The sequence below is a fragment of the Salmo trutta genome, chromosome 23 (genome assembly GCF_901001165.1).
Source record: "Salmo trutta chromosome 23, fSalTru1.1, whole genome shotgun sequence".
Lineage (NCBI taxonomy): Eukaryota > Metazoa > Chordata > Actinopteri > Salmoniformes > Salmonidae > Salmo > Salmo trutta.
This window is the reverse complement of record NC_042979.1, coordinates 29,521,749-29,549,743: the sequence shown is the minus strand read 5'-3', so window position 1 is coordinate 29,549,743 and position 27,995 is coordinate 29,521,749. Positions and strand designations below refer to the sequence as shown.

The window sequence follows — 27,995 nt, the reverse complement described above, 5'->3', positions numbered from 1 at the left end:
CTACTGTAAAGTGACTGAAGGTGATTGCTGGTTAGACTACAGAAGGTTCACAAACATCAGCCTTGTTGATAAGTCGATCTTCACTCTTTCTCTATCCTATCACATACTCTCTTTCTATCTCATTATCTCTTTGCTGTTGGTGAGCAGTTCTCTCTCTCCCTCCTTTTCTATCCCTGCCATCCCTCTCTCGCTCTCTCTCTTGTGCACGCTCTCTCTCTCTCTGTGTGTAGATGAGCACCCTCCAGCTTCCTCTTTTACACATACACACGCACCCACACACACACATACTGAACATACACTAGCTTTCTCAGGAACAAAAGAGGAAATTCCTTTTCACCAATGTACACAGACAGACATAGAGGTGTAGACACACACACACACACACACACACACACACACACACACTATTTCAGATGCAATCTAATCCCTTGTCTCCTTTGCTCGTTGGTGGGTGGTTTTATTATGAGGGAGGGGGGCATGACACTCATCATTCCCAACACCCCCATCACACACACATGTTTGCACTACACACACATGCACAAACACACTATTGTGCAATAGTATTATGTTAGCTTGGAAATGCCTGTGGTTTGCTAGAGGGTTGAGTGTCAATTTTGTAGCAAGGACCTGCAGTCACATAAACATATATGGGGGGGGGGGGGGGGGGGGGGGGGTGTTAGAGCTGATAACAGACCAAGGGAGGGCTCGGGTTACAGTCCCACAGAAAAAAGTACACACACAAAGAATAAAGAAAGAAGGAGAGCGGGCATTATCAACACCATAATCTTCATTATAATCCTTAGCCTACCATTACATCCTTCAGTTCTCTCCTATGAATATGCACATGAAGCCAGCTGGAATCCAATATAATTCAGTGTGGTGAAACAACACTAAAACTGAACGATATTCAGTGGGGATGCAACCTGATTTGTATTTTTAATTGTGCGCCACCCTATGGGACTCCCAATCACAGCCTGATGTGATACAGCCTGGATTCGAACCAGGGACTGTAATGACGCCTCTTGCACTGAGATGCAGTGCCTTAGACCACTGTATCACGGGTGATCTGGCTGGGAATCCAGACATTGCAAAGATGTACTTTCCCCCTGACCAATATTTTTTTTCAGCTCAAGAAATCAGATGGGGAAAAACTCCTGGCGCCATTGACATACATCGTTGATAGCTGGACTGGAATTACTCTGCCCAAACGTTTTCCCTCCTCCCCAGTCTTCCCTCCTCGCCCACCCCACTTTCTTCCTCCACTCTCCCTTCTCCCCCACCCCCAGTCTCCCGGCGGCGGCCTAGCTTTTCCTTCCACTCCACCTCAGAAACACCAAGCGACTTGTATTATTTCCCACGCGACCATATACACGCTACACAACCAGCGACTAACTTTTTCTCAAACTCGCAAGGATTGCATTTTCTATTTTTGAGGGATAATGGACGACAAAATAATTAAGAAAGTAGGCTTGTGAGCTGACTTTTCTTCGGGCTGATTTTACTCGGGAGGGTAAGTAGGAGGAGAACGTATGTGCAGGAGGACAAACTTATGTGCGTGCGTGTTTTAAACTTCTGCGACGTACAACTTTCCATTGTTTTCGTTTTCAGTTTTAAGAGGTTGCTAGTTGTTTTTACACCAGTATACGATTATTCGTGAATTAAACTGTTTGGAATCGTCGATGTGGGTTGTAGCGTTAGCTAGTTTTTCTAGCCCAAAATAAAATACGCGACAAGAAACGAGTGGAACAACTCCAGGAATCAACTAGCTAGTTAACTAGTTAGCTTAGCATTGCTAACTAACGTTAGCTAGCTAACACACTGAACAGTCGTTGGATGCTTATTTTTGCAGAGTTTGCAACAACTCGTCTTGTACATGGCTAATCTCATTACTACCACTGGAAATCGTGGAATTCCAAATAATACAGTGTACTAGCTAGCTAACGTTAGCAGGGTGTTTTGAAACTCGGTGGGTACGACATCACTTCCACGGCAAGACAACAGTGAGTGTGTTTTTAGAAATTCAAGATGCCGCAGCTGGACGGAGGAGGAGGAGATGATTTGGGAGCCAACGACGAGTTGATCTCGTTTAAAGACGAGGGGGAGCAGGAGGAAAAGACTGCCGAGAATGTGTCCTCTGAGCGGGACCTGGACGACGTTAAGTCTTCACTGGTCAACGAGACGGAGAACAACAGCAGTTCGTCTGACTCCGAGGTAGCGAACTTTACTAGCTAGCCAGTTAGGGACAGATTGAATCACTATATAAACAACTACAGTACTAATCCCTTTCTTCTAGCTACCAATCTCCAGTGTTTTTTGGCAAACAACGTTTGTGTGTGTTTGTCAGCAGGCAGTCAGTCATAGACGTCCCCAGCATCACATACCGGATTGGGAGAGTTATGTCAGACAGAGAGAGTTCGTTGCAGAAGGTAAAACACCACAAACTCATAGTAAAACTATAACACTGTATACCTGTAACTCTCACTTTGATCCTTCATATGAGTGCCCCCTGCTCTCCCCCACTGTTCTCTATATTCCCCTCTTCATCCTCTCCTCCTTTCTTTCCCTCCAAGTCCATTCCTTTATTTCTCAATTAATTTAAAAAAGCTGTGTTGAGAGTTAGGTCATCTTACACCCCTTACAAGAAATACAGAACATATAGCAATAAATCAACAACCACGAGCAATCTTGCCTTGGCTGCAGCTCTGCAGGGTGGTCACTTGCTGGCACAGTCATACAATCTGATTTTAAACATAACCTTAAACACACTGCAAACCCGAATGCCTAAACTTAAATTAAGACCAAAAAGCTACTTTTTGTTTATATGAATTTTTGCGATATAGCCGATTTTGACTTTGCAGCTAGAACATCTAGTGGAAACCGCTCAGCTCTTCCTCCAGAATCATTCTCTCTCCAGCCTCCTTTTCCCCCCTATCTCCCACACCCTCCCTTTCTCTCTCAATTCAATGAGCCCTGTTGACAAGAGAAGTCACTGTCTTACATGCTAACAAAGCAACTAAACAGATTATAGTTGATTGACAACAACCCATCTCTAGTCTATCCTCCAGCTCTGAGGAGGCATGGTTGTTGAAGTTAACTCGGTCTCAATTTTTAATTCAATTTAGGGGCTCTATTGGCATGGGAAACATATGCTAACATTGCCAAAGCAAGTGAAGTAGATAATAAACAAAAGTGAAATAAATGAAAATGAACACTAAACATTACACTCTCAGAACTTCCAAAAGAATAAAGACATTTCAAATGTCATTATGTCTTTATACAGTGTCTCTCTCTCCCTCTCTCTCCCAGCTCTGAGGAGACAGCAACACGACAGTGGGTTGTTCAAGGCATCTCTGTACGCTGGCTATCCCTTACTGATGATCCCTGACCTGGGTAACCTAGCCAACCTGGGCCACTTGGGGAACCTTGGCAACCCCTACCTTTCTCCTGGAGTCCTCTCACCTGGCGCCAGGACGGTGAGTCAGTCACATGCACGCAGGAACATGCATCACAAACTGCCACTCTGTAATTGTTCTTATAATTTTTGCAAGTAAGGCTGCTGTACCAACATAGCTGTCTGTGTGGTGTATGGTCTGTGTGTGGTGGCTGGCGGTGTGTATCGACTGTGTGGGATGTCTGGTGTGTGTTATAAGGGACAGTGAATGATGAGTTGTGTGTGCGCTCTGACTCTGAGCAGTGTGATGTATCTCATAGCGATTAATGGTGTGTTAACACACTGGCACTACCGCAGCAGACAGGCCTCAACACAGCCCTGATAAAACACTGCTGGAATGTGTGTGACAGAGTGTGCGAGGGGGGAGAGAGAGGCTACAGTATTTCATCACCATCCATGTGTAACTATGCTACAGTTGTAGCTAACATTGTTTTGTTTTTTTTGCTTTCTGTGTTTTGGGATTGAGGCTAGAGGTCGACCGATTATGATTTTAACGCCGCTACCGATTATTGGAGGACCAAAAAAAGCTGATACCGAATAATCAGCCGTTTTTTATATATATTTGTAATAATGACAATTACAACAATACTCAATGAACCCTTTTATTTTAACTTAATATAATACATAAAATCTATTTAGTCTCAAATAAATAATGAAACGTTCAATTTGGTTTAAATAATGCAAAAACACTGTTGGAGAAGAAAGTAAAAGTGCAATATGTGCCATGTAAAAAAGCTAATGTTTAAGTTCCTTGCTCAGAACATGAGAACATATGAAAGCTGGTGGTTCAATATTCCCAGTTAAGAAGTTTTAGGTTGTAGTTATTATAGGAATTATGATGCCTTGACTATTTCTCTCTATACCATTTGTATTTCATACACCTTTGACTATTGGATGTTCTTATAGGCACTTTAGTATTGCCAGCCTAATCTCAGGAGTTGATAGGCTTGAAGTCATTAACAGCACTGTGCTTCATGCATTGCTAAGAGCTGCTGAAAAACGTAGTGAAGTGCTGTTTGAATGAATGTTTACGAGTCTGCCACTGCCTACCACCGCTCAGTCAGACTGCTCTATCAAATATCAAATCATAGACTTAATTATAATATAAAATCCGGAAACTATCATTTCGAAAACAAAACGTTTATTCTTTCAGTATTTTGTCGTATGGGTGGCAACCCCAAGTCTAAATATTGCTGTTACATTGCACAACCTTCAATGTTATGTCATAATTATGTACAATTCTGGCAAATTAATTGCGGTCTTCGTTAGGAAGAAACACAGTTCGCATCGAGACAGGCGGCCCAAACTGTTGCATATACCCTGACTCTGCGTGCAATGAACGCAAGAGATGTGACACAATTTCCCTAGTTAATATTGCCTGCCAACATGCATTTATTTTAACTAAATATGCAGGTTTAAAAATGTTTACTTCTGTGTGTTGATTTTAAGAAAGGATTTGATGTTTATGGTTAGGGACATTTGTGCAACTTATGTGCTTTTTTCGCGAATGCGCTTTTGTTAAATCGTCCCCTGTTTGGCGAAGTTGAAGTAGGCTGTGATTCAATGATAAATTAACAGGCACCGCATTGATTATATGCAACACAGGACAAGCTAGTTAACCTAGTATTATTATCAACCATGTGTGGTTAACTAGTGATTATGTGAAGATTGTTTTTTAATATGATAAGTTTAATGCTAGCTAGCAACTTATAATGGCTCCTTGCAGCCACAAGGTCATTTTGACGCTACACTGGCGTAACAGGTGGTCGCCTGCCAAGCAGTTTCCTCATGGATTGCAATGTAATCGGCCTTAATTGACATCCAAAAGGCAGATTACTGATTGTTCAAAACTTGAAATCGGCCCTAATTAATCAGCCATGCCGATTAATCGGTCAACCTCTAATTGATGCCCTCTTTGGGTATCTTCACTCTGAATCGTGTATGTGAAAGGAGACAAAAAGCTAACATTCCGATCTAAGGTTTTATAAGTCTGATGTGGAAATGTTTCCCCTCGACACAACTGGTAGTAGTTGCTCTTTTTCCGTATACATTAACTCCACACACACACCCTGTCTGCCTGCCTTTGCATTCCCCTCCCCAGGTATTAATGGGATATTGTTGCCATTAGGAGGAGAAGCTGAATGGACCTAATACTGTTCTCAACAGGAGATCATCCCCACACACAGTGGTTGATACTCCTTCCTCCTCCCCCAGCCTTCCTCCCCTATTAGATGGTGATAGAGATGCCAACTTCTCTGTCTGCGAGAAGATAAACATACTAATGTTAACCTCTTAAATGTTGGGATGCACCAATATTATATTTTTTGACCGATACTCGATAATACATTTTTTGGCGTCCTTTTTAGCATTCTAGTACAGTTATAGTTGAAACACACACACACACACGGACCAAACGTTATTTTGTTGCCATTTACGCATGTCCCCATTACCAGTAAAGCATAATAAAAACCAATTTCTTTCACTTACTTGCTGTGCTGTTTCGTTGTTCATTTGTTTAATCGTTTCATTCTCAACCAGGATTTCATCATACATGTCAAGCAGTGAAGTTTCAGCTCTGTCTGTCCGTGCCTCTTCTGTCGGGGGGCCTCTTCAGCGCGCACTGTCACTGTGTCCGTTTCCATCTTGTCCAGCTGTGTCATGTAAACCCTGTTTCTTGTCTGCATCGAAGTAGCGGTCCTTGTACCTAGCATCGAGCATGCTGACGACACAGTAAAGAGGCTCAGAGAGAATGACACAAGTCGCTTGTTCACAGCCTCTAGTAGAGTACTTTTGCAAGTTTTGTTGAGCAGGCATCAATGCCATGACAGAGGGTATCACGTCTGCTGCAGGCGCAGTTGATGAGCTTATTTCTCCAGTCTGTTCAAATGGAGCTAGGAGTGTGTTCATGTTTCTAACATGTTCTCAAATGCCATTGAAATGGCAGCAGCGGTATGAGAATCAGCACATTCTTGAGCATGCAATAAGGCTTTCCTCAGTACGAAATCCTTGTCGACCCACTGCTGTTAGACTCAGCATACTCATGGGGCTGATATCGCTGGTCCAAATGTCAGTTGTGAAGCTAATAGCAGTGATGCCCATAGCAAGTAGCTCATGAATGTGCGTTTCAACGATACTGTGTAACTCCGGTAGGGCAACATCTTAAAAATAGTGCCTGCTTGGTAGTGTGTACTGGGGCTTGAGGTGCCCAACCAGTCGGCGAAAGCCAACATCATCCACGACAGAGAACGGTTGATTGTCAAGGGCAATGAATTCCATTATCTTGGCGTTAATGGATTTTACCTTTGAGTTGTCTCGCTGAAATGTTCTTACTCTTTCAAATGACTGCTCAACTTAAACTTGTTCAGTTGTTGGAAGTGTGCACCTAGTTTTTTTTCTGCTTTTGTTCTAAGTAGTCGCTGAATGTCTGGGGGTGATACACTTTCAAATGAGTAATTAGGTTTGTGGTATTGAAAGATTTCACTTTCTCCCCTCAGGAAATAATAGCAGCACAAACGTTGCATATGGCCTTTTTGATATCTTCCTTTGAAACTTCAAAGTAGATCCACACAGCAGACATTGTGGGCTAGGTTAGGAATACTGTGTTGCGCGTGTAGCGTTATTTTTTTGTGGCGTCATTACGTCATCTACCTACGTTATATAGGTATGCATGTGAGCTTTGACATCGGTGTTAAACTAGACATTGGTCCGATGTTGGCATTTTTGGCTGATATCGTCCGATTCTGATATGCTTATCGATATATCATGCATCCCTACTTAAATGTAAAGTCCCCATATTTGGGGAGCCTATTAGATTTTTTTATTAAATTCAGTCTGGTATGAGAACGGTAGCCCCTAGCTGCAAAAGCAGGGTGTCTGCAGAAAGCTGAGTATCTTGATTATTGATCTCTGCCTTAAAATCTTTGGTGTGACCTCAGCCTGACTAACCGGTGTCTGTATGTAGCCTCGCTACTTTTATAGCCTCGCTACTGTATATAGCCTGCCTTTTTGCAGTTGTTTTATTTCTTTACTTACCTATTGTTCACCTAATACCTTTTTTACACTATTGGTTAGAGCCTGTAAGTAAGCATTTCACTGTAAAGTCTACACCTGTTGTATTCGGCGCACGTGACAAATAAACTTGGATTTGACTAACTACAATATATGGGCATACAAATGTATAAGGGCAGGCCAAGCCAATGACCTCATTTCAAGATAGTTGCTACCTACATTCCTGTTAGCGCTGTGGAGCATAAACAAAATAAACACAGGATACGTCGATTCACACCGAGAGCCGGGCCTCTGCAGATCATGATGATGTCTTATTTGTCTGCCTGTGACCAACTGTTATTGATCACCAGCCCCGAGATTGAAAATGTGTATTTTACACAATGTTTTTATCAAACAGCAAACATCTTACAAGGTAAGCTTCCATTTGGTCTGTGTTTGAGCTACATGGGGGTATGAAATTAATCCTTAGGTTGGTAGGAACAAATCTACCCTATTGCCAATGTTATCTGATGATCTATGACTTAATGGCAACATTGAATGTCCACCAAGTGACTCTTTGCTCATCAAAAATATGACGTCGCCTGCTTACACGCCGTAGGCATCCATTACACAGGGTATTGGCTGCTATGGCACCTTGACAGTCTTGTAGACAATGGGATAAGCTTTTCAGGGATATGCACTTGGCCTGGGTGGGACAAAGCAAGGCCTAGAACCTTTTATGCGTAATGCGAACTATTGCTACCTGGCTCAGAGACGAGACGCACCGAGCACGCTACATTACATTGTAAACAGATTTCCTCTCTATAATTTCATTGCTTTAGCATAAAATATCACTTCTCAAGGAAGAAAACAAAGGGGGGGGGCTAAGAATATCGAACAGGAAGCTAGAAAAAAGGCAGCTATGTATACCGATCAGGGGAGCGATTTGGGCAACAAATTATTATTTTGACTCAGCCGAGGAAGATTGCTTTCTAGAAGGATTGGATCCACTTTTAGCTCTGTAAGTAAATTATTTTCATGACTTTATATCATTAATTTTCTAAATGCATTTCATTTTTTATAAGTTGTCTGCTATTTGTGCTTTGGATTTAGTTTACAAAGGCCTATGTAACAAGTCATTTAAATGTTATATAATTCCAAAGTAGTTATTGTCTATGTTTCATATTAGTTCACTGTTCGAAGTTTCATCCTTGTAACTTTGGAGAGGCCACTAAACTCTCCTAGCCATTGTTTATTTGTGGTTCTCACTGTTTGCATTGTGTCCTTCACACCTATGAGTCACTGTATAGATACAATTTAGGCTTAGTGTGTTTACTTTACAGTAAAATTTTGTAAATTTAGTGAACTGTAATTCTGTGTCTTCAACAATATCCCTTTATTTAATTCACAACAGAGTGGAGGAATCAGGATTTGGATAATGACATTTGGGAGCCCTCCCCAGCAAGCTCCCCCGCTGGTCAACGTCTTCACCCACACTGCTATGTCAATCACCCCATCTGATGGTTCCACATCCACTTTTAATAGACCCCTTGAAAAAGAAAACGGGGTCTTGTGGCACCATTCATCCTAACAGAATCGGTTTCCCCAAGACCTAGGTAAACGACATGACAAAGAAAGCAGAGAGGGGGACCATACGGTCGATCAGGACTAACAAGCTGCTTTTTGTGAAATGGAAGATCACTAGGGAAGTAACCATACTCACCACACAGGCATTCAATACAACCATGTCTCAAGGAGGGTGAAAAAGGAAGAATATCCCAATTACTGTTTCTGTGAAGGACTACAATGCTGTCATGGGGGGCGTCGACCTATCTGATGCTCTGATAGGCTACTACCAGGTCCTCCACAAGACCAGGAAGTGGTAGAATTATTTTTTTATTTCACCTTTAATTAACCAGGTAAGCTAGTTGAGAACAAGTTCTCATTTACACCTGCGACCTGGCCAAGATAAAGCAAAGCAGTATGACAGAAACAACAACACAGTCAACACAATAGAAAAAAAGAACGTCTATACAGTGTGTGCAAATGGCATGAGGCGGTATGGCAATAAATAGGCCATAGTAGCAAAGTAATTACAATTTAGCAGATTAACACTGGAGTGATAGATGAGCTGATGGTGTGTAAGTAGTGGTACTGGTGTGCAAAAGAGCAGCAAAGTAAATTAAAAACAATATGGGGATGAGGTAGGTAGATTGGGTGGGCTATTTACAAATGGACTATGTACAGCTGCTCAGATAGCTGATGTTTAAAGTTAGTGAGGGAAATGTAAGTCTCCAGCTTCAGTGACTTTTGCAATTCGTTCCAGTCACTGGCAGCAGAGAACTGGAAGGAAAGGTGGCCAAAGTAGGTGTTGGCTTTGGGGTTGACCAGTGAGATATACCTGCTGGAGCGCGTGCTACGGGTGGGTGTTGTTATCGTGACCAGTGAGCTGAGATAAGGCGGAGCTATACCTAGCATAGACTTGTAGATGACCTGGAGCCAGCGGGTCTGGCGACGAATATGTAGCGAGGGCCAGCCGACTAGAGCATACAGGTCGCAGTGGTGGGTGGTATAATGCGCTTTGGTAACAAAACGGATGGCACTGGGATAGACTGCATCCAATTTGCTGAGTAGAGTATTGGAAGCTGTTTTGTAGATGACATCACCGAAGTCGAGGATTGGTAGGATAGTCAGTTTTACTAGGGTAAGTTTGGCGGCGTGAGTGAAGGAGGCTTTGTTGCGAAATAGAAAGCCGATTCTAGATTTGATTTTGGATTGGAGATGTTTGATATGAGTTTACAGTCTAGCCAGACACCTAGGTATTTGTAGTTGTCCACGTATTCTAGGTCAGAACCGTCCAGAGTAGTGATGCTAGACGGGCGGGCGAGTGTGCTCTGAAGCGCTCTGAAGTTTCTAAAACTGTTTGAATGATGTCTGTGAGTATAACGGAACTCATTAGCAGGCGAAAACCTGAGAAAAATCCAACCAGGAAGTGGGAAATCTGAGGTTTGTAGTTTTTCAAGTGATTGCCTATCCAATATACAGTGTATATGGGGTCATATTGCACTTCCTAAGGCTTCCACTAGATGTCAACAGTCTTTAGGACGTTGTTTCAGGCTTCTACTGTGAATGGGGAGAGAATAACAGCTGTTTGTATCAGGTGTCCAGCAGTAGGCCATGAGCTCAGTCGCGCGCAGCAGTGAGCACGAGCTCTGTTGTCTTTCCTTTCTGAAGACAGGAATTATCCGGTTGGAATATTATTGAAGATTTATGATAAAAACATCCTAAAGATTGATTCTATACATCGTTTGACATGTTTCTACAAACTGTAATTTAACTTTTTGGACTTTTCGTCTGGATTTAGTGCGCACGCCTTGTGCATTTGTAATAGTGAACCTAACGTGTGAACAAAATGGAGGTATTTGGACTTAAATATGGACTTTATCGAAACAAAACTAACATTTATTGTGGAACTGGGATTCCTGGGAGTGCATTCCGATGAAGATCATCAAAAGTAAGTGAATATTTATAATGCTATTTCTGACTTTTGTTGACTCCACAACATGGCTGGTATCCGTATGGCTTGTTTTGGTGTCTGAGCGCTGTACTCAGATTATTGCATGGTGTGCTTTTGCCGTGAAGCTTTTTTGAAATCTGACACAGCGGTTGCATTAAGGAGAAGTTTATCTTTAATTTTGTGCATAACACTTGTATATTTTATCAAAGTTTATGATAAGTATTTCTGTAAATTGATGTGACTCTGCAAATTCGCTGGAGTTTTGGAGGCAAAACATTACTGAGCATAACGCGCTAATGTAAACTGAGATTTATGGATACAAATATAAACTTTTTCGAACAAAACATACATGTGTTGTGTACATGAAGTCCTATGAGTGCCATCTGATGAAGATCATCAAAGGTTAGTGATTCATTTTATCTCTATTTCTGATTTTTGTGACTCATCTCTTTGGCTGGAAAATGGCTGTATGTTTTTTGTGACTAGGCGCTGACCTAACATAATCGTTTGGTGTGCTTTCGCTGTAAAGCCTTTTTGAAATCGGACATCTTTTTAAAATGGTGCATAATACTTGGTATGTTTGAGGAATTGTAATTATGAGATTTCTGTTTGAATTTGGCGCCCTGCACTTTCACTGGCTGTTGTCAAATCAATCCCGTTGACGGGATTTGATCCGTAAGAAGTTTTAAGGCCTGGAGAGTTTCCTGGCCATGGACCCAAAATATCAACGTTTTGTTCCTCGAGCCACTTAGTTATCGCTATTGCCTTATGGCAAGGTGTGCCATCATGCTGGAAAAGGCATTGTTCGTCACCAAACTGTTCCTGGATGATTGGGAGAAGTTGCTCTCGGAGGATGCATTGGTACCATTCTTTATTCATGGCTGTGTTCTTAGGCAAAGTTGTGAGTGAGCCCACTCCCTTGGCTGATAAGCAACCCCACACATGAATGGTCTCAGGATGCTTTACTGTTGGAATGACACAGGACTGATGGTAGCGCTCACCTTGTCTTCTCCGGACAAGCTTTTTTCCGGATGCCCAAAACAATCGGAAAGGGGATTTATCAGAGAAAATGACTACCCCTGTCCTCAGCAGTCCAATCCCTTTACCTTTTGCAGATTTTGCAGAATATCAGTCTGTCCCTGATGTTTTTCCTGGAGAGAAGTGGCTTCTTTGCTGCCCTTCTTGACACCAGGCCATCCTCCAAAAGTCTTCGCCTCACTGATTCCAGAGGCTGATCCAAAACATCGCCAGAGGAGAAGAGGTATTCAGAGTGGACTTCTCTGGAAGGATTTCCTTCCAATGAGACATCAGGAATTGTAACTAACTCTGTTTCAAGGAAACATTGCTCTCTCGGGATGTACTCTCTGAGTCCGTACAGCCATTTGGGTTCTCAGTTCATCGTGCAGACAGGAATAAATATCTCTCTGGGAAGGAGGAGGGCAGGGGTGTATGTTTCATGATGAACTACTCATGGTGTGATTGTGATCACATACAGGAACTCAAGACCTTTTGTTCACCCGACCTACAATATCTCACAATCAAATACCGACCGTGTTACCGCCGAAGATAATTATCTTCGGTTATAGTCACAGCCGTGTATATTCCCCCTCAAGCCGATACCACGACGGCCCTCAAAGACCTTCACTGGACTTTATGCAAACTGGAAACTAGCTGGTATAACTGAGTCAGGTTTGTAGGCCTCCTTGCTCGCACACGCTTTTTCAGTTCTGCCCACAAATGTTCTATAGGATTAAGGTCAGGGCTTTGTGATGGCCACTCCAATACCTTAAGCCATTTCGCCACAACTTTGGAAGTATGCTTGGGGTCATTGTCCATTTGGAAGACCCATTTGCGACCAAGCTTTAACCTCTCTTGGGCAGGCCCCACCCACGGGACACACTATTCAACAGCCAGTGAAAAATCAGAGCGCCAAATTCAAAACAACAAAATGTCATAATTCAAAGTTCTCAAACATACGACTATTTTACACCATTTTAAAGGTACACTTCTCCTTAATGTAACCACATGGTCAGATTTCAAAAAGGCTTTACGGCGAAAGCATAAGATTATGTTAGGACAGGTACAACACAAGAAAAACCACACAGCCATTTTCCAGGCAGGAGAGGGGTCACAAATACCAGAAATTCAGCTAAAATTCAGCACTAACCTTTGACGATCTTCATCAGATGACACTCCTAGGACTCAATGTTAGACAATACATGTATGTTTTGTTCGATAAAGTTAATATTTATATCCAAAAACAGCATTTTACATTGGCGCGTGATGTTCAGAAAATATTTTGCCTCCAATACTTTCGGTGAATCAGCACAATTTACAAAAATACTCATCATAAACGTTGATAAAATATTAAACTGTTATTCAAAGAATTATAGATAACCATCTCCTTTATGCAACAGCTGTGACAGATTTTTTTTTTTTTAGTTCCACGGTGAAAGCACATTTTGCAATCTGTGTACGGAGCTCAAAAACATACACTAGGCAATACAGATACCTGCCATTTTGGAGTCATCTAAAATCATAAATAGCATTATAAATATTCACTTACCTTTGATCTTCATCAGAAGGCACTTCCAGGAATCCCAGGTCCACAATAAATGTTGTTTTGTTAGATAAAGTCCATAATGTATGTCCAAATACCTCCTTGTTGTTTGCGCGTTCAGTAAGCTACTCCAAATGTAGGTAGCGCGCCCAAAATCTCATGACGAACAGTCAAAAAAAATTATATTTACGTTCGTTGAAACATGTCAAACGTTGTATAGCATCAATCTTTAGGGCCTTTTTAACATAAAACTTCAATAATATTCCAGCCGGATGTTTCCAATGTCTTGAAAAAAGATTTGGAACACAGCTACCTCTCACGTGAAGCGCGCCAATGAACTCATGTCCTTTCCTGAGTCACCAACTTCCCGGCCTTCTTGTTCGCTCTCTGTTCACTGCAAAAGCCTGAAACTAGGTTCCAAAGACTGTTGACATCTAGTGGAAGCCTTGGGAAGTACAAAATGAACCCTAAGTCACTGTGTGTTGGATAGGCTATGACTTGAAAAGACTACAAGCACCAGATTTCCCACTTCCTGGTTAGATGTTTCTCAGGTTTTTGCCTGCCATATGAGTTCTGTTATACTCGCAGACATCATTCAAACAGTTTTAGAAACGTCAGAGTGTTTTCTATCCAAATCTACTAATAATATGCATATTCTAGTTCCTGGGCCCGAAGTAGTAGGCCGTTTAATTTGGGTACGTTTTTCATCCGTGAAAATACTACCCCCCTACCCAAGAGAAGTTAACTTCCTGACTGATGTCTTGAGATGTTGCTTCAATATATCCACATAATTTTCCTCCCTCATGTGGCCATCTATTTTGTGAAGTGCACCAGTCCCTCCTGCAGCAAAGCACCCCCACAACATGATGCTGCCACCCCCGTGCTTCACGGTTGGGATGGTGTTCTTCGGCTTGCAAGCATCCACCTTTTTCCTCCAAATATAACAATGGTCATTATGGCCAAACAGTTCTATTTTTGTTTCATCAGACCAGAGGACATTTCTCCAAAAAGTACGATCTTTGTCCCCATGTGCAGTTGCAAACCGTGGTCTGGCTTTTTTTATGGCGGTTTTGGTGCAGTGGCTTCTTCCTTGCTGAGCGACCTTTCAGGTTATGTCGATATATGACTCGTTTTACTGTGGATATAGATACTTTTGTACCTTGTTTCCTCCAGCATGTTCACAATGTCCTTTGCTGTTGTTCTGGGATTGATTTGCACTTTTCACACCAAAATACGTTCATCTCTAGCAGACAGAACACGTCTCTTTCCTGACCGGTATGCCGGCTCTGTGGTCCCATGGTATTTATACTTGCGTACTATTGTTTGTACAGATGAACGTGGTACCTTCAGGCGTTTGGAAATTGCTCCCAAGGATGAACCAGACTTGTGGTCTACATTTTTTTGGGGGGGAGATCTTGGCTAATTTCTTTTGATTTTCCCATGATGTCAAGCAAAGAGGCACTGAGTTTGAAGGTAGGCCTGGAAATACATCCACAGGTACACCTCCAATTGACTCAGGCTAATTTACATCATTTATCAGAAGCCTCTAAAGCCGTGACACAATTTTCTGGAATTTTCCAAGCTGTTTAAAGACACTTAAGTCGACTGTGCATGTAAACTTCTGACCCACTGGAATTTGATACAGTGAATATATTATAAGTGAAATAATCTGTCTGTAAACAATTGTTGGAAAAATGACTTGTGTTGTGCACAAAGTATAGTTTGTTTGCAAGAAATTTGTGGAGTGGTTGAAAAACAAGTCTTTGACTCCAACCTAAGTGTATGTAAACTTCCGACTTCAACTGTGTATACTATTCTGTATCTTAGTCTATGCCGCTCCGACATTACTCGTCCAAATATTTATTTATTCTTAATTACTTTGGATTTGAGTGTATTGTTGTGAAGTTGTTAGATATTACTTGTTATATATTACTGTACTGTTGGAGCAAGAAACGCAAGCATTTCGCTACACCCGCAATAACATCGGCTAAACACGTGTGTGATCAATAACAACATTTTATTTGATTGAGCTGAACCATAGCACACCATCTATCCTCACCGAAATATGGACCAAAAACTCTAGGAGTGAAATCAGATTCAGTCACAAAAGGAGATATCTCCTCTCCAGGACTGGAAGTTAAAGATGCGCACTCAAACTTTTATATGATTTCAGCCAGTAATTTTGAAAATGGTGCACACGAGCCAAAATGGGTTCCATTTTATTTTTACATTTATAAATGTATTATTACGTCCTGCAATGATTATTATTTATAATAACATATCATACTGACAATTTTTTTATAGTGTACAAAATGTTGCAAATTTGTTTTGCTTAAGATCCCGGGCTGCATCTTTGTCTAGCTCTCCAGGACCAGGGAAACCCGAAAAGCTGTTTCCCACGGATACTGTAACCCCAGGGAGAGTTGTTCAGGAACCCTTTCCCCTTTTAACACGCACCCTTTTTTCCTTATTTTTTCTTCCCCTTTTTCTCCCCAATTTTGTGGTATCCAATTGGTAGTTAGTCTTGTCCCATCGCTGCAACTCCCGTACGGACTCGGGAGAGGCGAAGGTCGAGAGCCGTGCGTCCTCCGAAACACAACCCAGCCATGCCGCACTGCTTCTTGACACAATGCCCACTTAACCCGGAAGCCAGCTGCACCAATGTGTCAGAGGAAACACCATACGCCTGGTGATCGTGCATTGTGCCCGGCCCGCCACAGGAGTCGCTAGAGCACGATGGGACAAGAACATCCCTGCTGGCCAAACCCTCCCCTAACCCGGACGACGCTGGGCCAATGGGGTGTAAGACGCCCTATGGGCCTTCCGGTCGCGGCCAGCTGCGACAGAGCCTGGACTCGAACCAGGATCTCTAGTGGCACAGCTAGCACTGCGGTGCAGTACCTTACACCACTGCGCCACTCGGGAGGCACACACACACTTTTGAGTTTAAGGCTTCCACGTGCTTTGGTTCGGCAGGCACCGAACAAGTATGCTTGCATTCACTACATGACTGAAAGTATGTGGACACCTGCTCGTCGAACATCTCATTCCAAAATAATGGGCATTAATATGCAGTTGGTCCCCCTTTGCTGCTATAACAGCGTCCACTCTTCTGGGAAGGGTTCCCACTAGATGTTGGAACATTGCTGCGGGGACTTGCTTCCATTCAGCCACGAGAGCATTAGTGATTCATCACTCCAGTGAATGTGTTTCCACTGCTCCAGAGTCCAATGGCGGTGTGCTTTACACCACTCCAGCTGACGCTTGGCACTGAGCATGGTCTTATTAGACTTGTATGCGGCTGCTCGGCCACAGAAACACATTTCATGAAGCTCTTTACGAACAGTTATTGTGCTGATGTTGCTACCAGAGGCAGTTTGAAACTTGGCAGTCAGTGCTGCAACCAAGGACAGATGATAATTTTTTTTAAACCCTTTTTTCTCCCCAATTTCGTGGTATCCAATTGGCAGTAGTTAGTCGTCTCATTGCTGCAACTCCCGTACGGACTCGGGAGAGGTGAAGGTCGAGAGCCATGCGTCCTCCGAAACACAACCCAACCTAGCCGCACTGCTTCTTGACACAACGCACATCCAACCCGGAAGCCAGCCGCACCAATGTGTCGGAGGAAACACCGTACACCTGGCGACCTGGTCAGCGTGCACTGCGCCCAGCCCGCTACAGGAGTCGCTAGTGCGCGATGAGACAAGGATATCCCTGCCGGCCAAACCCTCCCTAACCCAGACAACGCAGGGCCAATTGTGCGTCGCCCCATGGACCTCCCGGTCGCGGCCGGCTGCGACAGAGCTTGGGCTCGAACCCAGAATCTCTGGTGGCACAGCTAGCACTGCGATGCAGTGCCTTAGACCACTGCGCCACCCGGGAGGCGACAGACGATTTTTACGCGCTTTGTCACTCGGTTGTCCCTTCCTATGAGCTTGTGTGGTCTACCACTCAGCCGTTATTGCTCTTAGACGTTTCCACTTCACAATAACAGCACTTACAGTTGACCGGGGCAGCTCTAGCAGGGCAGACATTTGGAATAAAAAAGCGGCAGTAGTACTGTTTGTCCGTCTTGAGACACCGTGGCCAGTATACACTTCCTCAAAATAGTTACTTAAACGACGAACTCGGAATCTGTCATTATTTGTGATGTTCTTGCTGAGGAGATCTTAGTCACTCAATGTTAGATTTAACTTGGGTGTTTGGTGTTGTGAAGTGAAGAAATGTGCATGAAAACGAGTCATGTCTTGTTGAATGACGACAAACACTTAATTGAGGAGTCCCTACTGTTGACCAATCACCAACGAAGGGGCGTAGACTTTGGCTTGCCTCGAGGGAAAAATTATTGCCGGAGGCCAAAACATCACAAAATGTCGTCATAATATATGCATAAACTGTTTCGAATGGGAAACTTGCAGAAGCCTTTAGCGTTAGACAGGAGATATGAAGAATGCGCCGAACATTGGTGACATAGGTGGGGATGAAGTGACGCGTAGGTAACAAACAAACAGCGAGTAGCAGCCGTGTACAAGAGGGGGGGTAAATGTAAATTGTCCGGTGGTGATTTTTATGAATTGCTCTTTTATGAATTGCCTTTTTGTCCGAGATTTGGCACTCCGGTACCGCATGCCGTGCGGTAGTAGAGAAAACAGTCTATAACTTAGGTGACTGGAGTCTTTGACAATTTTATGGGCTTTCCTCTGACACCGCCTATAATAAAGGTCCTGGATGGCAGGAAGCTTGGCCCCAGTGATGTACTGGGCCATTCGCACTACCTTCTGTAGGGCCTTACGGTCAGATGCCGAGCAGTTGCCATACCAGGCGGTGATGCAACCAGTCAGGATGCTCTCGATGGTGCAGGTGTAGAACCTTTTCAGTCTGCTGAGGAGGTAAAGGTTTTGTCGTGCCCTCTTCAAGACTGTCTTGATGTGTTTGGACCATGATAGTTCGTTGGTGATGTGGACACCAAGGAACTTGACACTCTCGACCCGCTCCACTACAGCCCCGTCGATGTTAATGGGGGCCTGTTCGGCCCGTCTTTTCCTGTAGTAGACGATCAGCTCCTTTGTCTTGCTCACATTGAGGGAGAGGTTGTTGTCCTGGCAACACACTGCCAGTTCTCTGAACTCCTCCCTATAGGCTGTCTCATCATTGTCGGTGATCAGGCCTAACACTGTTGTGTCGTCAGCAAACTTAATGATGGTGTTGGAGTCGTGCTTGGCCTCGCAGTCGTGGGTGAACAGGGAATACAGGAGGGAACTAAGTACACACCCCTGAGGGGCCCCAGTGTTAAGGATCAGCGTGGCAGATGTGGTGTTGCCTACTCTTACCACCTGGGGGCGACCCGTCAGGAAGACCAGGATCCAGTTGCAGAGGGAGGTGTTTAGTCCCAGGGTCCTTATCTTAGTGATGAGCTTTGAGGACACTATGGTGTTGAACGCTGAGCTGTAGTTGATGAACAGCATTCTCACATAGGTGTTCCTTTTGTCCAGGTGAGAAATGGCGGTGTGGAGTGCGATTGAGATTGCGTCATCTATATATCTGTTGGGGCGGTATGTGAATTGGAGTGGGTCTAGGGCGGGGGTCGGCAACCCGCGGCTCTTTAGCGCCGCCCTAGTGGCTCCCTGGAGCTTTTTCAAAAATATGAAAATGGAAAAAGATGGTGTGAATATATTTTTTGTTTTAATATAATTTATTATCCAATGCTGTAAAAATGTGTATAATAAATATTTAATTTCAACATTTCTGTCAACGAAGATTTACGTCATAGCTGCGACACACGTTTCTTTCAGCTCGGCGTAGTGCCAGACAGGTGGCTGTTGCAAACAAACCGGCGGGTGTGTCATGGGCCATGGATCCCAAAGGGAAAAAGAGAAAGATAGCTGAGGAGAACAGAGGATTCCACAGTTCTTGGACCGAATCATTTGCTTTCATTGCCAATGCGGAAGGAAATATGCATTTGGAGTATTATCCATCTTTGGATCAACATACCTGTGCAAGCAGATATTCTCAAACATGAACTACATAAAATCCAAATACCGCACCCGCCTCACAGATGAGAGCTTGCGGTCCTGCGTGAAGATTAAAGTTACATCTTACATGCCCGATGTTGAGAAGCTGTCCAGTGATGTCCGAAAACAGAAGTCACATTAAACGGGTAAGAACACAATCCTGTCATAGGCACATATTTAGTAACAAACTGGCTGTTTTTATAAAGTGATGTCTGATTTTGCTCAGGTCCGAGGATGGTTGCATTGTATTGTGCGTGTCAAAAGAGAAGAGGGTGCTGCTGCATATTTGCAGAAAACTAAAGAGAAGAGGATAATGCACAGAAATCGAACTTAAACTGTATTTTAATTTTATATACTTTACCTTTTCAAAAGGCTGCTGCTTTATTGCACTCTGTCTGTTGCCCAGATAAGGGGGAAAAGAGAAGAGGATTGTATCGTATTATTGAGGATTAAAAAGGACTGCATTTTATTTCCATGGGGAGGTCTGAAATTACAGGAGGCCTATTATGCACGTTGCACATTTTGTTGTTTTTTCTAATCCTAAAATTAAAAGGACATCAAAAATCTGTAGTTCTATAATTTAATCAATGCAACGAAACATAATACATTAATATTATAATGGAAGTTAAACTTAAAGCACCATCGTACAGCAGAGTAGTCACGTGGTGCGTCATTCTCTCCAGGATGCGCTGCAGGTACAATAAACTTATAATCATGAATGCTCTTTATGTATTTGTAGCCTACTTATCATTTTGATAGTAGGCTAATATAGACACTTACAGCATGTGTTGCCTTCATTATAAGGCTTATATAAGGCTTTTAATTTTTTGTGGCTCCAGACAGATTTGTTTTTAGTTTTTTTTGGTCCAATATGGCTCTTTCAACATTTTGGGTTGCCGACGAGAAGGCCAGCATCCCGGAGTCGCCTCTTCACTGTTGACGTTGAGACTGGTGTTTTGCGGGTACTATTTAATGAAGCTGCCAGTTGAGGACTTGTGAGGCGTCCGTTTCTCAAACTAGACACTAATGTACTTGTCCTCTTGCTCAGTTGTGCACCGGGGTCTCCCGCTCCTCCTCCTATTCTGGTTAGAGCCAGTTTGCGCTGTTCTGTGAAGGGAGTAGTACACAGCATTGTACGAGATCTTCAGTTTCTTGGCAATTTCTCGCCAGGAATAGCCTTCATTTCTCAGAACAAGAATAGACTGACGAGTTTCAAAAGAAAGTTATTTTGTTTCTGGCCATTTTGAGCCTGTAATCAAACCCACAAATGCTGATGCTCCAGATACTCAACTAGTCTAAAGAAGGTCAGTTTTATTGCTGCTTTAATCAGAACAACAGTTTTCAGCTGTGCTAACATAATTGCAAAAAGGTTTTCTAATGATCAATTAGCCGTTTTAAAATGATTCACTTGGATTAGCTAACAACGTGCCATTGGAACACAGAAGTGATGGTTGCTGATAATGGGTCTCTGTAGATATTCCATAAAAAATCAGCTGTTTCCAGCTACAATAGTCATTTACAACATTAACAATGTCTACACTGTATTTCTGATCAATTTGATGTTATTTTAATGGACATAAATGTGCTTTTCTTTCAAAAACAAGGACATTTCTAAGTGACCTCAAACTTTTGAACGGTAGTGTATATTTTTTTACCTACCTAGTTTGCAGAGAGAAACTGACGTGGACTTAAATTCCTTTGTTTCTCTCACCGAACTACAAAAATGATTCTGTTGTATTCTGCAATCAAATGTTTTTGAAACATACAAAGAAAGCTAAATGATGCTACCTACTGCTGTTTACAGCTTTTTATTTATGGTGAATAGTGTTTACAAAACTGCTTATGAAACCTATTATGCTAAATTAAGGAGGGTTGGGGGTTGTTGGTGTGTGTGGTTTGTGTCTTGGTGTTTTATAAGAAGCTGTATGTTTAGCCTCCAGCCGTGCAGTGACTTCATGATAGAGCAGCTAACTCCTTATTGTTCAGGGATAAAGAAAGGGAGAGTGTGTGTGTGTAGGCTTCATCAGTATGGTATTTCTAACAGCTGGTTTCAGTTAGAGCTCACAGCCAGAACTTCCTGGGGCCTTGGGATGTGTTTGTGTGTGGGTGAGAGAGAGAGAGGTAACAATCGAGAGTATGGAGGAAGAGCTGCTCAGCCTCTCACACACTTTCTCTCCTTGTGCAGTGAACACACACTCCCTGCACAGGCAAACACCTATGTTCTTGTGGTCCTCATTATTTAATTTTATTTGATCTGCTACACAATGGGACCCTTATTCATGATCTGTGTGCTACGTTAGTTTTTTCCTCAACTGTAGTCAGCGACTCAATGTAGCATGTTGGTCTGCTGTGAACAAAACTGGGACCCATTTTGTGATGGCGAATTCATCAGTGACCCCTCATAAATACAACACAAGGAGTTCTACTATGACTTTGGAAGTGCATGGCTGGACAAACCAAGTTTCGGGCCCTGGGAAGGAACAATTTAAAGGCCCATCTCTTGGAAATGGAGAGAACGTGAAGCAAATGTTCTGCAATTCTACACATTTTATCATGGGGCAGAGAGAGAACTTTAAATTACAGTACATTTATGCCTGTAACTTTTGGATACCAATATCCTAGTGAGCATCCCAGGCCCAGGTGGCCAAGGGTTACACAAACTGTAGATTAATAATATTTTATTACACTCTCAACTTATTCCACGGAGCCCTTGGCCAAAATTAGTTTAATCTGTTAGTAATAGTAATTTAAAAAATAATCTACTCCCTGCAGTACCTCTGCCGACCCCGTCCACTTTGAGAACCCCTGCATTATACCCGTCACACACATTCTCTCTCCCCCTCTATGGCACATCTTACTACTCCTCTCTCGACCTCTAGGTCAATGTCCACCTCAAGATTCTTGTCCCTACACAGATACTAGACCTCTCTACTCCTGCATATTGCCATGTCCATTTTTAGCCCCCTCTCGTATCCCTTCCTTCCTTCCTGTCTCACTTCCTTTGAGTGGAGACTGACCCCTGAGCTGTTGTGGTTTACGTCAGTGTTTCCCTTATATGCATTTAGCAGTGGTGCACTGCCGCTGCTAAATCGTGGCCGGGTTTTCGGGAAGGTAAAACATTTTCAGTGTAAGCTTAGACGTCCAAAACCAGATATAAAGTATGTAGAAAAGATTGAGAGCAATACATAAAAAAAAAAAAAGGATCATATTTGAGAACTAACAATCACCAAAATAAAAACTTCAGTCTGGGAGAATCTGAAATTCCAAAAATATCACGGCATGGGCCCCACATTGATTTGTTTCAGTAACTCAGATAGCATAAGAGCAAGGCATAAGCCATGACCATTGCAGGAGATTAGCTTTGAAACTGTAATTTGTCTCTTAGCCCCCATGACAAATGTATAAAATTGCAGGAAACAAGCTTCAAAAGTATAAAATATTCTATCTTCCTCATGGCAAAATGTGTGTAATTGCAGGAAATTGGCTTTAAAATAAAGGTGAAATAAAAAATAACATTTTATTTTAGTCCGTGGCCAAGAGGGCCTTTAAAACTGCACCATTGCCCATGCCCACTACCACGTCCCCCCCCTCCATTGCCCATGCCCACTACCACGTCCCCCCCCTCCATTGCCCATGCCCACTACCACGTCCCCCCCCTCCATTGCCCATGCCCACTACCACGTCCCCCCCCTCCATTGCCCATGCCCACTACCACGTCCCCCCCCTCCATTGCCCATGCCCACTACCAAGTCCCCCCCTCCATTGCCCATGCCCACTACCACGTCCCCCCCCTCCATTGCCCATGCCCACTACCACGTCCCCCCCCTCCATTGCCCATGCCCACTACCACGTCCCCCCCCCTCCATTGCCCATGCCCACTACCACGTCCCCCCCCTCCATTGCCCATGCCCACTACCACGTCCCCCCCCTCCATTGCCCATGCCCACTACCACGTCCCCCCCCTCCATTGCCCATGCCCACTACCACGTCCCCCCCTCCATTGCCCATGCCCACTACCACGTCCCCCCCTCCATTGCCCATGCCCACTACCACGTCCCCCCCTCCATTGCCCATGCCCACTACCACGTCCCCCCCCTCCATTGCCCATGCCCACTACCACGTCCCCCCCCTCCATTGCCCATGCCCACTACCACGTCCCCCCTTCCACCCCGCTAACTTTGCCACGGCTGCAGAAAAAAATCCTAAGGGAAACACTATGTTTAAGCGCTGGTTGTGTCCACTGCTTTTCTAAAAGCAAGCGTTCCCACACATAAACCCTAATGTAGAGAGACGTGCAGCTGGGGCCTGACTGATGCACTCACCAGATAGACACACACACACACACACACACCCTCTGTCTGCATACATTAATCTGACTCAGACCCATGTGGAGAGTCAACGGAATTCACTCTCTCAACCTCTCACACTGTAACACACACACACACACACCTATTGCACACACATCCTCCCTCGTACGTCCCTCCACAGACACCCCTCTTCATACCCGTTTCACGATATGTCATATTTGTCCATTAAATCTTTTTTAATATGTAGTGCATGCAAACAATTAATCAAAGTCGTATGTTTTAAAATCACTCTCGCTCGCTCTCTCTAGTATCTGCAGATGAAGTGGCCCATTCTGGATGTTCCTGGAACCTCTGCTTTAAAAGACCCTCGCTCTCCCTCCCCTGCTCACATGGTGAGTGTGTGCACTACAGTCTAGTGACTGTGCAGTAACATCACTTGCCCTGACACATAACATGCTACGTACAATTGTCCTTTTACAAGTAAGCTTCTAGCTACATACTTTACTGAAGTACCTTGTTTTTCTTACAAAACTTACCCTGGTTAGTTACCCTGCTCTGCTACTATCAGCCATTTAGCCTGTCTCCCGGAGTATCCACACACGGCACTCGGGTGACCTGAATCGTGTCCTCCCTCACCCTCTCCAGGTTCACACACACACACACACACACACACACTCCTGACCTCCCTCAAACCTGCTGCAGACAGATAGACGCTGGAATGTTAAAGCTGAATGGTGTTAATCCGTCCAGAGACAATGAGGACTTTAGCACCTCCGGGTGGTGTGTGTAGTGATAGCTGTGTGTGTTCTGATACAGAGACCAGGACCGTGAGTGTGTGTATGTAACGGAGTGCGTGTTAGGTATCTGAGGATATCCCTGAAGACCTGGTGGAGGACTGACCCCCTGTCACTGATACAGCCAGTCAGCCCAGAAACAACCCAAGGCCCTAGGGCTAAGGCTCATGTCGATTTGAAAGCATTGTATAGCTGTTCCAAATCTAATCCCTGCCTCTTCCCTCTCTATCTCCTTCTCTTTCTCTCTCTAGTCCAATAAGGTACCAGTGGTGCAGCATAGTCACCTGTCCCCCTTCTCCCCACTCCTGTCCTACAGTCCAGACCCCTTCCCCCCACGGACACCCCCTCCTCACCTCTCAGCTGACACGGGTATGAAAGTTCCTCTCCTCTCTCATGCCTCTTTCTGCTTTTGTCTGGAATACTCAGTATTAATGTTAAATCCTAGGTGATTCACATTTTCCGTTTATCTGTCAGATGACACATTTATATGTTGCGCTCCCCTCTCCAGGTCTTCCCCCCACCCCCCACCCAGCAGAGCTCTCTCCTTACTACCCTCTCTCTCCTGGAAGCATGGAACACATGACACACCCCCTGAGCTGGCTGTGAGTCACACACACGCCCATTCAAACTCTCATCATAAATACAATAATGGTTTAGTTTATTTTGCCAACAATTTTTAGCACAACATATGCTATTACAAAAGTGACACTGTTTCCCCTCCCTCGCTTTCTGTCTCCAGGCAGGGCCAGTCCATGTATGGTATTCCAGTGGGGGGGTTTAGACCATCCTACCCTGCAGCTCTCGCCTTGAACTCTTCCATGTCCAGGTACAGCTCACCTAATCATTCACACACATCCACGCATCACTCCTCTAGGTACAGCTCACCTAATCACTCATACACATCCACGTATCACTCCTCTGGAGACTACATACTGTGAAGACTGGACTTCTGTAAAGAATGCGAACATGTCATTTAATTGTTATTTATGTTTGTGGTATGGTGTGTGTTTGACAGCTTTGTGTCCAGTCGTTTCTCACCCCACATGGTCCCGCCTCCCCAGACGTCAGTCCCCCACCCTGCCATTGTTTCCACGGCGATCAAACAGGAACCGAGAGACAGCAACCAGCACGGGTACGCACACACACAGCTCTTTAAACCACACACCTTTCTTACACCCCTGTTGCTGACTCTGTAATTCTGTGGTGTGTAGGAGGTGTGCTGTGTCTATGGGGGACAGAGAGAAGGAGGAGAAGAAGCCTCATGTGAAGAAGCCTCTGAATGCCTTTATGCTGTACATGAAGGAGCAGAGACCCAAGGTGGTGGCTGAGTGCACCCTGAAGGAGAGCGCTGCCATCAACCAGATTCTGGGACGCAGGGTGAGTGGCAGTGTGTGTATGTGTGCTCACACACGGTCATTGTTTGTACGATGTGTGCGTTCATACTGAACGTTGTTGTCAATGACCTATGCTCCAGAAGGGAGTGTGTGTGTTAACCCTGTGTGTCTGTCTACAGTGGCACACTCTGTCTCGTGAGGAGCAGTCTAAGTACTATGATATGGCCCGCAAGGAGAGACAGCTACACTCCCAACTCTACCCTGGATGGTCAGCTAGAGACAACTACGTAAGTACTATAGTAATTATTTAGTAGTGATTTGATTGGTTGCTGTGTGGTGGTGGAGGACATGATGTGATTGGTTGTGTGTGCAGGGGAAGAGGAAGAAAAGGAAGAGAGATGGCAGGCCAGAGACTGCTCCAGAGGGACAGATGACACACCCCCAGTCAGCTGCTCCAGAGGGTAAGAACCACCTAATACATTCAAGATCAGAGCAATATGAAGACGTGAGAAGTGACCTAGTCTGTTTTACTTAATGACATAACTGGAAAGTAACAGCAAGACTGATCAGTTTGTTTTATTTTGTCTCTAGAGCACTTCTCCGCGCAGCTCAAAAAGTCGTGTGTGTCGTATGGAACTCAGGAGAGACCCAGTGTGTCTCACACACACCTGACACACACACACCTGTCCCAGGCTAGTCCCGCCTCCTCTCTGGACTCTCCATCCACGCCCACCACTGCTCTGGCCTCTCCTGCCGCTCCCGCACCCACACACACTGAACACTCACACTCCGAGCACACACATCCTGAGCAGGTCCAGCCCCTCTCCCTCACCACCAAACCCCCTCGTCTGCAGTCACACAGGGACACACACGGTCAGGCTTACACCCACATCCAGTCTCACACACATCCACATTTATTAACTCTCACACACCTCCCCCCTACCCCCAATACCTCTTCATCTTCATCCCCCTCCTCTCATCCCCCATTTTCTCTCCACATGAGCTCATCCAGCAAACAGACTCCACCTCTTCTGTCTCGACCAATCCCCTTTGCCTCTGGCTTAGCTCCTCCCACCTCTATCAACGAATCAACAATGAGCTCCCATCATGCCATGCTCCAGTCCCAGCCACTCTCCCTCGTCACTAGAAATAATAATTAAAACCCAAAGACGCTAACCACAGATCTATGATCAGATTCCTCTAAGGCCAGCCGTAACCTTAAGCATTACACTACCCGTAACCACAGATACCTCTAAACCCTGTCTAATCATGGGTGGGATGAAAGAATATCTGACCCCCTGTCAGTGTGTAGGACAGTCCACTCTACTCTGTGGGCAGGGGTGAACAACTCCTTGAGGGCTACATGATGCTCCAGCTTAGCAACACACACAATTGAAATAGTGTTTGAATAGAGGTTTAAATGAAGATCATTATTCATTGATTAGCGGAATCATGTTAGTGCTGGGCTGGGGAAAAGCCTGCAACACCCCCTGTTGCCTTAGGATTAGGGCCAATTTCTTCCTACTTTTTTTATTGCTTTTTTTGTCTGTAAATAAACTTTTTTAACCTTTTATAGATATTAGACCTGGTTTTATATTAGTATGAAAAGGAAACAATTATTGGTCAATATTTGACCACACCTCTTTTAACTTGTGTTCATGTAACTGCATTTTTTTGTCAAATGGTATTGCAACATCTTACCTTTTTTTGTATTAATTTGTCCAATTTGCTACCTGTATAAAATACAAAAAAGTAAAGGTTAATTTTAAGAAAAATAGATCAAAGTACGTTTCAGTCTTTGTTGTAGTAATGTGTGTAGATCTGTTTTCCCTCCCTCCCCTATTCTTTTATAACCCCCCGTATGACTGAGTCTTGATAATAAACATCTACTTATTTCTGAAAAGTGTCTGTTCCTGTGTTGTCTTTGCCTTTGGTAGCATAGTCTTTCAAATAAACACACTGCATCTTCAATGGATCTCATCATCGAAGGTAGGTGTTTCCTATGAACCTCAATGTTTGACCAGCACAAATAAA

At 43.9% G+C, this 27,995-nt stretch overlaps 1 protein-coding gene across 3 annotated transcripts; it reads left to right on the top strand.

Annotated features, from left to right (window-relative positions):
* Positions 1 to 1,165: 1,165 nt before the first annotated feature.
* On the top strand, positions 1,166 to 27,864 carry LOC115159747 (transcription factor 7-like 1-B). Of its 3 annotated transcripts, none has more exons than XM_029709774.1 (13): positions 1,166 to 1,510; positions 2,017 to 2,211; positions 2,348 to 2,426; positions 3,307 to 3,473; positions 24,142 to 24,225; positions 24,879 to 24,996; positions 25,136 to 25,229; positions 25,367 to 25,453; positions 25,643 to 25,759; positions 25,839 to 26,004; positions 26,141 to 26,248; positions 26,335 to 26,422; positions 26,553 to 27,864. In XM_029709774.1, the coding sequence occupies exons 2-13, from the start codon at positions 2,026 to 2,028 to the stop codon at positions 27,119 to 27,121; spliced, it is 1,863 nt and encodes a 620-aa protein (XP_029565634.1). In that variant the 5' UTR covers positions 1,166 to 1,510; positions 2,017 to 2,025; the 3' UTR covers positions 27,122 to 27,864. The 3 variants fall into 3 exon arrangements, with proteins under 3 accessions (XP_029565634.1, XP_029565633.1, XP_029565635.1); XM_029709773.1 differs by having other exon boundaries at positions 2,345 to 2,426; XM_029709775.1 differs by lacking the exon at positions 24,142 to 24,225 and having other exon boundaries at positions 2,345 to 2,426.
* Positions 27,865 to 27,995: the final 131 nt, after the last annotated feature.